At 36.2% G+C, this 9,867-nt stretch overlaps 1 protein-coding gene across 7 annotated transcripts in view; it reads left to right on the forward strand.

Annotated features, from left to right (window-relative positions):
- Positions 1-9,867, forward strand: part of CWC22 (CWC22 spliceosome associated protein homolog) — a 28,520-nt gene that overhangs the window by 17,418 nt on the left and 1,235 nt on the right. For 5 of the 7 annotated variants that reach the window (XM_027678425.1, XM_027678431.1, XM_027678432.1 and 2 more), the window contains exons 15-20: positions 2,695-2,772; positions 3,911-4,063; positions 4,842-4,969; positions 5,920-6,021; positions 6,126-6,322; positions 8,972-9,804. In XM_027678425.1, the coding sequence (XP_027534226.1) occupies positions 2,695-2,772; positions 3,911-4,063; positions 4,842-4,969; positions 5,920-6,021; positions 6,126-6,322; positions 8,972-9,804 (1,491 nt within the window). The remainder of the gene's footprint in view (positions 1-2,694; positions 2,773-3,910; positions 4,064-4,841; positions 4,970-5,919; positions 6,022-6,125; positions 6,323-8,971; positions 9,805-9,867) is intronic. The other 2 variants (XM_027678429.1, XM_027678428.1) reach the window with 2 other exon arrangements.

Here is a 9,867-nt window from a genome sequence, read left to right on the forward strand (position 1 = left end):
TTAGCATCTTCAAATGTATGATGATAGTTGCCATGTTAGGTGGAACCACGGTTCACCTAAACCATTGCTCTGTTTGGGTGAGAGCTAGTTGGAAATGTTTAGGGAGTAGTGTGAGAAGTGCAGTGCATTTAGAGGGAGCTTTTCTCTTTATCTTCTGTCTTAGCAGTTTTGGGAAGTGCTGTTGTTATCCCTGATACAATGATAAATTCAAGATCTTCACAAAAGATCATTCACCATCTGTATGAGATGACAGGTATTTTTGAAGTGGTTTATTTCATGACTGGATAGCTATATGTACTTTCTTAACTAAGCTGAGTAGTCACTTGCTGAGCATTGAATGAAAATCGTTGAACAACACAATATATGAATTACCTGTAAAATTGGGGAACGAATTCATTCTGTTCTTCAAAACAAGTGATGGGCTAAATAACACAGGCTCTTCCTGCCATAAACATCATTGGGAGTACAGAAATGAGTTAACTAACCTTTGAAGCTGGAAATTAAGCTGGAATTGCCATTTGAACTTGTCGCATCTCTCAAAAAAAAAATTAAATAATTTTTAAGTTTGTTAATTTTAAATCTGGAAGACAGTTACCCTAAACTTAGCCTCGAGTTGTTTAGATAACACTAGCGAGAATGTCTTTATGGGCAAATCTATTTTCATGCATGTGGTTATTCAAGATACCCTCCTAGAAATCTTTGTAATATTTAATTAAAATGTTAAAATATTTAATTACTGTAAACCACAGGGGATACCAATGTTATAATTGCATTTAAGATGAGGAAGAAAAGTAATTTGTTTTTCAAGTCTTCCTGATGTTATTAACAGTGACATCAGCACTTTACCCTTTTTATTGTTTAAAAACTGATTAACTGCAGCAATCCTATAAAATGGGATAATATAAAAAATTGATATGCATTTTAATACATCACACTAACAGAGTGTGACAGTGTTAAAAGGAATGCCTTCAAACACATCTGTAAGTTTATTTGGTACATTACTGCCTTGTTATTTGGGGGAGTATTTTTTTTTCTTCTTCAGCATGGTTGGCCTTTTATTTGTTTTGAGTTTTTATGATGGGCAAAAATGTTTCTTCTGAATATATGCTTGGAAGAGTGGCACAAGTGGGAGAATATGAAATCTAGTATATGCTATAATAAATTTGTTTGAGAACAAAACGCTTGAAATCATCCTTCTCTATGGGAATGTTAATATTAGTTTAAAGAGAAATTAAACTAATAATGAAAGGTACATGACTGACAGCCAGAAACATATTTGGAAGTGTCATAAATTGGATTATGCTATGGAATTGGTCTTAATGAGAAAACAGGAAAAAAAAGGGAATGGGGAAAAACTGCAATGCAGTTCAAGCATTGTGTATTTCATGGCTGTTAATTTATATAAATTTTTTTTTTTTTTCACTTTTCTTAATTAATGTTTCCAAATGTGTCCTAAACCAATTTCTAGCTGTATTACGATCTGTAACTTACATAGTAGGTCAGGGGAATAGGTTTGGTTTTAAACTCATGTAGGCTTACTTGCCTGGCTCAGTGCTCTCAGCCAGTGGAGGGTGCTGGTCCTGGAAGGGAGGGTACAGAGCAGAATCCATCCGTGTGTTTCCCTCTGGTTCTTGGATTGGTGCGTGTGAAAGAAGAGGAGGAGGAAGCTGCCAGAGGTTGATCCGATAGTGATCTTGGGGTGATAGTATTGGGAGACAACGAGAAAGGGAGACAGTCAGTCTGTATTCCAGAAAGACTGGACTAATGTTCCAGGTGGTTGGTGTAAGGGAAGGAGAGCATCTTCTGTTGCTTACATCTGTGTTCACCATGGAGACGGGAAAATGAAAGGCAGGCTGTCAATGAGGGGGGATGCACAAAAGTTTAGGGAGACTAATCTAGCTAGGCTTCCTCTGCTTCTTCCTAGGCAAGGAGAGATGCTTTCCTAAAGGGTGATTCTGAATATGAGCCTAAACAGCTGCTTTAGAAAAGTTCCTCTCGTTCTCTTTGTTATAGAGTAAGTCTAGGCATGTTGGCCTCCCAGGGTTGAGTTTAGTCTTTCTGAACATCACCCTCAGGACTGAAGCAATTGCACTGTAATGCAGCCTTTTGCTTGCAGAAGCTTGTCAGGAAAACTATGGTTGAATAGTTAAAGGTATTAGTATATACAAAAAACTACAGATACTTCTGATTTTGGAAATACACTGCTAACCATGGCGTTTTCAAATGGCTTGTCTGTAAGCCATTTTGACATTTGAAAGTTGTGAAGAGTTTTCATTTTCCATAAATGCAGGAATTGGTGCTATTTAAAACAAACCAAAAACCCCAAAAACAAAACCAGTAAAACCAAGCAACACACAAACAAAAATAAAACCACCAAAGAAGCCTTCAAAACCTTACCTTTTATCTTATAGCTCCTTTTTTCACTGTGGTAAAGTCAGTTTGTAAATGAGTTCTGACTTTTTTTTTTATTAGATACACAGTGTGTTAGAGGAAATTTGAAGGGCAAAAGTTCATATTCACATCCCAGAGGAATTCACAAAACTACTGGTGTCACTAATGAAGTTTTATGTAAATGCTTGTTTCAAAGCTCGTACCCATGTAAGGCTTTCTTCAGTTATTTGGTACTTAGTGATGGGTTTTTTGCTGCTACAGTGAATTTACCTAAAGAAATATTTTTTTCTTTCCCTAACCCAGAAAGAACTCTGCAATATGATACTTGACTGCTGTGCTCAGCAAAGAACATACGAGAAATTCTTTGGGTTACTGGCTGGGGTGAGTTCTGTTTAAAAATTTTATGCTTTATGATAGAAAATTTCATTGGTTTATTCTACTTTTTGTGTGTCAAACTTAAGTTTTAATGGATAAATAAAACTAATAGCCTTTTTATCATTCTGCAAATGCTTACGTCAGTTAATTGTGTTAGTGGATTGAATTAACGTTTTGATTTTAATAAGCATAGTGAATGCAGAATGAGAGAACTCATTTTCCCTTTATAATATTGCTTATTTTGCCTTCCTTTTTTCCTCATTATGGTAAAACAATAAATCAGTGGCAAAGAAATGGTACTAAAAAGACAAAAGTATTATGAGTTACCAGAAAATAGCCTTTTTACAGTGCTGAATATTAATTTTGGAGACTCTTGTCATTTACCACTTCTTTCAGAACTGCTTAGTAGGACTAATTTAGAGCGCAAGATTGAATACTTACTGTCCCAGGCCTGTGAGTGTTTTGTTTGCTTTTCAATAAACAGCTAACTCTCTGCTTTTGTGTAACTAACTGCTAATTTAGTTGCAGTGATTTCTTACTTAGGTTTTTCTTATCAATAATATTGACAGATCTGAAGAGTTAAGATTAAATACTTGTATTCTAAAGGGGGCAAGTTATGCTGAAAGGGAGTGTTTTTTCTCATCTGTATTTGTCGTCCAGTACTTGAGGAAATCCATCTGCTGACAGTCAGTTACAAAGCACTAACAATATGAATCTGCATGTTCAGATGAATATAAATTTTTATTTCCATATTCTTTGGAATGTTTAGATCCAAAATGTCTTAACCTCTGTGTTTCCTGCTGCTTTGCTAAATTGAAATAGTCATTCAGTAATGTCATGAAAAAAGTGAGGTTATATCTGGTGAAAATACTGGATGTATACAAGTAAAACAAATTGCTGGATAATTTGCTGTAGTTCAAAATTGATAATTACTACTTTGCAATGCAGATGAGTTTCTTGTTCTGACAACTGCTCAAAGCAATAAAATATATCCATTTGAATGTGTATTCTCTTCCTCCAAGGGTTATTTAAAAAGGAAATTTTGCAGTAAATAATCACACCATTAGGTCACTTACATTTAGGTTATTTGCATATTTAGTATTTTGTTTTATCTGGTTGTTTAAATTGTACAATTTTGTCTCAGCGTTTCTGCATGTTAAAAAAAGAATACATGGAATCCTTTGAAGCTATTTTTAAAGAACAATATGATACCATTCATCGTTTGGAAACGAACAAACTGAGAAATGTTGCCAAGATGTTTGCTCATCTACTATACACTGATTCAATTCCCTGGAGTGTAAGTTAAAAACAAAGACCTATTGTCATAGATTTCTTTTTCAAGAGGTAATCTCCAGTACTCCACAATAATATATAATGTATTAGTTCTAGTATTTGTTCTGCAATTTGGAACTACTTGTACTTGTAGCAAACTGGATTATGTTAAGTATCTTCTCAGACACTGTTGAACAATTCTGGTTGGTTCCATCTCCTCTTTTTGCCTCTTCTGCATCATAATTCTTCCTCACCGTTTTTCAGCAGTTCATTTAAGCTGTTACTTTATGGAACTCAGCTGGAATTGGTTGATTAAAATGTACATCTTTTAGAAAAGAATTTTGAACTTTTGATATATTAAATTAAAAGTTGTGTAGAATTATAAGACTTTTAAAAATATTGCCATTTTATGATTTAAGTACCATATAAGTAAAAGCAATCTTGCATTCTGAGATATAATAACATTAAAATAATAACATATCTGAGATATAATAACATATTATATCTGAGATATAATAACATTAAAAAATGAAGAAATAAATATAGGGTAACTTTTCTTTTCAAATCATTTTATTCTTGTTTCATAGCCTAGTCTAATTATCATTCTTCAGGCACACATTACAGGTGGTAGAAAAGAATTTTTGAAAAAGATAGTCTTGACTAGGAATCATAGAATTCATGGTCTTTTGAAAAAAAAAGAAATAAAAATCAGTCTTTATTAGTTATTTCTAACAAAATTTTTAAGATAAATAAAAGAATGTATGTTTAAACTTAAGGGTTTATATTTTTCTGAACGTTTTCAGGTCCTTGAATGTATAATACTGAGTGAAGAAACTACCACATCCTCCAGTAGAATTTTTGTCAAAATATTCTTTCAGGAACTCAGTGAATATATGGGACTTCCTAATTTAAATGCAAGATTAAAAGATGAGTAAGTAGAAATTTTATTTTCAAAACTGTAAATTTAATGAGCTCCTTTATCTGAAAAAGTACAGATAAGAACTCTGTGTTCAAGTTCAACTAAGTTCTGTAGCTGCAGTACTTCAAGAATAAGTTCATGTATAGATTTAGTCATTGCAAAGACTCATATTAAGCTGAGTGTATTACCATCATTTTGGGTTCAAGTATGTGCATGACTGTTTGCAAGATATTTCTTCCCCCTCTCGCCCCCCATAATGATATTCGTCTTTGTGTAAGAATTTTCCAAGTGTGAGTTTATTTTTATATACTGTCAGCTATATAGATGCATATTAAATGACACCATGGCTTCTCTTTCTGACAAAAATTAGAAAAAAACACACAATTATTAGTAACAGGTTTTCTAGGATCAGTTGCTTATCTTTAAGTGTGGTGTAAATAACACGTTCTTTTAACTCTGTATGGGATTTAATGCACTGCATTCCGGCAATGTTACTCTCAATTGCTTGAGCTGTTTCATCTAAGTTGGCATTTCTTCTATGTATGATGAAGAATTTGGTAGATGATTTAGCTCTTGTAAACTTAAACTTGAAACTATACTTAAGGCCCCGTATAATGGGGTTTCAACATAGGTACCTGCATCTTTGACCTTCTTGGTCAATGCACGTTATCCTTTGCTGTCACAGGCTGCTGCAATTTCACAAGTCGCTTAAGGGCTTCACATGATCTGTCAGTATGTAGCAATTCTGTGTGTGAAGAAGTTTGCTTTTCATAAAAGAGCAAGTTTTTAAATAGCATTTGATTAGATGCACCATAGATGCAAACAATGAAAGTGTTGAAAAATGCATGAAGAGAAACCTTGCTCTCCTGTGGAGATCCATACAGTTTCTTTTTTCAGTTTCTTGATGTCAGTGAGAGTGCTGAGCTGGCATGGTTTTTAATTTAGATATTTGTTTCCATCAGGACACTGCAGCCGTTCTTTGAGGGATTATTGCCTCGGGATAACCCAAGAAACACTCGCTTTGCCATCAATTTCTTCACTTCTATTGGCCTTGGAGGACTAACGTGAGGAACACTTCTGATTTGATATTCACTTTCTTCATCTTCCCTCCCCCCTACGAACAAAAAAATAAAATTGAAAAACAAATTTTTTTTTTTTTGCTAATTAGAGATGAATTACGGGAGCATCTTAAAAATGCACCAAAGTTAATTATGACACAGAAGCAAAATGTTGAGTCATCGGATTCCTCTTCATCTTCAGAGACAGACTCTTCCTCAGATTCTGATTCTGACAGCAGCAGTACTAGCTCAGAGTCATCCAGCAGCAGTGACTCTTCATCTAGCAGTGACAGCAGCAGTGACTCAGGTACTTAAACACTAGCTGTATAACTGTTTACTTCTCATTTACTTGTGTTTATTTACATCTGTTTATTTCTGTTTCTATATATGCTTGTTTTGAGGAAAATCTGACTATAAACAGTGTTAATTTCTCTGCTTTAAAAACTGATCGATTCATTTTTAACTTAGTTTTAAAATATTAAATATTGCTTATGGAAATTTATTTTTGAATGTAGAAAAACTGAGTTCCATTTTTAGAGATTTAAATATCTGAGAAACATTGCTTTGTAGATTACTTTTTTACACAGTTGATACCTGTTGCATACTACTATGATCTCAGTTTATTGGAGAATGGAGGAATTAGAGTCATTCCCTATTAATATCTCTGTGGGATGTTTACTGGTGAACTGTGGAGACTCATGTCCACAACTCTGTTTTGCTTGGCTTGACTGAGTGAGCTTGATACTACTCGTGTCCTTCCCAGTAAAATATGTGCTTCTTCGTGAGTCAAAAATTTACTTTCTTCAGTTCTAGCAGTCTATTTAAACATTATTCTTCATCTGAGGCTCCATTTCTAATTCCTCTTCTTCAGGAAGAGTTTGTGTGGTGATACTGTGAAGGTTCTTGTCTGTAGAGAAATCTCCAAGGAAGAATTAGCTTTTGCCAACAACTTAGTATTTTTATGCATTATAATTAATGTTTAGCATCTTATACCATCCTGCTGATGTAGAACCTTTATCTGACATGAATTGTCATAAACATTGCTCAGTCTTTAAAATACATGCTAGTATGAGTTAGTGTGTGCAGTCTCCCCCAGTATATACACGTGAGCAGATGATAGCACAGCATGACTTCCTGCAGTACAGAGGTTTGCTGATTCAAAGTTAATTTGATTTATTATGTGCCTTTGAAGTGAAAGTGTTGATTTATAAAATAAAAGCAGTGTGAACTGCTCATGCTTTGGAAATGCACTTCAGTTCTCCATCACAGTCTTAGTGCACAGGAGTCTGGGTTGTGTGTCATCACACTAATCGCATTAATGACGACAGCACTAGAGGAGGGCACAGTCAAACAGGGTCAGAGGAGGCACTGGTTCAGCACAGAGCCAGATGGCTCCTGTATGGGCAGCTGCAGCTCTGCTGAGCTGCTTGATAGGAACCAGAGGGGGAAGTCCTTAGTGACAAACCAACTGAGTCTGCAGTCTGCCAGTGCGAACACTTATTTTTCGAAGTTTAGGACCGTGGCTTCTACTACTTGCCTTTTTTCCATTCAGGAACATATTCATTAAAATTTGAATCTTGATACCTTTGCAACCTGGTTTCACTTTTCTTTTTCAGGTTCTTGTGTACTTTAATACAGTGATCAAAACACTAATTGGAAGTAACTGTACTCTAATGGTAAACTTAGTTGAGGCCCATTACTGGTTATAACTCCAAGTCTTCCTGTGTTTGCAGCTTTTTAAATCTGTAAAATAACTTGGAAGAGTTAAAAGGCATTTTTCAGAGGAATGTGCTGTAGTTTTTCAGTGTTTTAACAGTGCAGTGTATAACAGAAAAATAGAAAACCTGCTAATTAGAAACTGAGAAATTGAGCATACAGCTAAATTAGAGGTTACTGTCTTACTGCCAGTTAATGTTTGGGACTTCATCAGCTAGCTCAGCTCAGCACTGCTCTGGGGAGGTACTTCTAACCAAAACAGGTCTAGCAGAGGATGAAATTTATCTGTTATCAAAGCAGCTGGTTCTTTTCTGTTTACTTTCTTGGGTCTTTTTCTGCATTCTAGTGGATGTAAAATAGTATGGAAAACACTGTTTAAAAAACTTAATCCATTAGAATGTATCTGAATTGATCCATCATTGCATTTGTCAGAATGTCAGAAAGCCTTAGTTCAGACATGAGACTAGACAACTGCTGTAGAATTCAGGTGTTATACAGAGTAGTCAGTTTATGGCTGTGATATTTCAAAAGCTGATGTGATACTATAGTTCATACAATAAAGTGAATTAATGGTTATTCTAAATGGCAGTTAGTGATAAATACTGTCAAGTGGAATCTGGAGGTCCCTGGTAAAGAGCAAACAGGAAAGGTAAGGCCTCTTCCACTGATATGAGCATTGCTGTGTATTTAGAAATACAGAAGTTAATCTTGTTGACAAAGCTGTCACTACTTCTCCTGAAAAACTGAGCCCGAGGGCCATTGTTATATTGCTGCAGTACCATTATCTCAAGCCATTTCATCATCCCTCTATTTCTGCATAGGATAGTGTTGGAGATTTTTCCCCATCTGCTGTTTTTAATCTCCATTGACTGAGAAGCTTTTCCAGGAAAAGTAAATGATTTTGAGACTGGATAGTCTGGGAAAGGTCATCTTCCCCCCCTAAAAAAAGATTATTTGTGAGAGTGCTTTGATGTATAACTTTACAGCCTATGCCTGGTCATTTTGTATCAAGTCAACAAGAGGATGATGACAGGTAGAGGTTTTCAAAAGACAGGCATCACTTGCAGAGAGCTAAGGGGTAAAAATCAGAGTTCATTATTTTGGAACTTTTGTCCTTATACAATGCACACACAAATTTTTTGACAAAAAAATAGCTCTCTACAATTTTATCTGTAGCTTAATAAGTTAAATATATTAAATTAAAATGCAATCTTAGTCCCATAATTTGTTATAATTTCAGATGTTTCTAAAACCAGAAGAAGGAGAATGCAGAAGAAAAATAGAGAATCCAATAAAGTTTCCAGGAAAAAGCAAGAAAGGAAAAGGAAATCTGTTGAAAAGAAAATGGGAAGGAGGCATCAAGAGGAAAGAAGTGATACTGAGAGCAAATCAGAAAGAAATCACCGACATTTAAGAGAATCACACAGAGATGATGTGTCAAAATATCATCACAGAGATGAGTCCAATGGCAGAGATGGTTACCATAGTGGAAAAGATAGGAACCAGGACAGAACTAAGGATCTGGAAAATAAACACAGTAATTCAAAAGTTAAGAAAGCAGACAGAAGAGCTTCTTTGTCTGATGATGAAAATTACAGACACTGGAACAAAGATAATGGACATCGCAGTAGAAAAAGAGAGAGAGAGAAATCCAGAGAGGGAGACCGTGACCATTCAAGTCCGAGAGAGGAGGAACAAGAGGACCGGTACAGAAATGGTTCGGAGAAACACTGGGAGAAGTACAGCCGCTACTCTGACCAGTACAGGGAACCCAGGGAGAATGAGGACAGGGAGTCCAGGGTGAACAAGGACAGGGAACCCAGAAGGAATGAGGAGAGGGAGCTCAGGAGGAATGAGGAGCGGGAGCCCAGGAGGAACGAGGAGAGGGAGTCCAGAAGGGAGGAGGAGAGGGAATCCAGGAGGAACGAGGAGAGGGAATCCAGGAGGAACGAGGAGAGGGAATCCAGGAGGAACGAGGAGAGGGAATCCAGGAGGGACGAGGAGAGGGAGTCCAGGAGGGACGAGGAGAGGGAGTCCAGGAGGAACGAGGAGAGGGAACCCAGGAGGAACGAGGAGAGGGAATCCAGGCGGAACGAGGAGAGGGAACCCAGGAGGAACGAGGAGAGGGAACCCAGG

The sequence above is a fragment of the Neopelma chrysocephalum genome, unplaced genomic scaffold (genome assembly GCF_003984885.1).
Source record: "Neopelma chrysocephalum unplaced genomic scaffold, ASM398488v2 Primary Assembly neopelma1_44, whole genome shotgun sequence".
Taxonomy (NCBI): domain Eukaryota; kingdom Metazoa; phylum Chordata; class Aves; order Passeriformes; family Pipridae; genus Neopelma; species Neopelma chrysocephalum.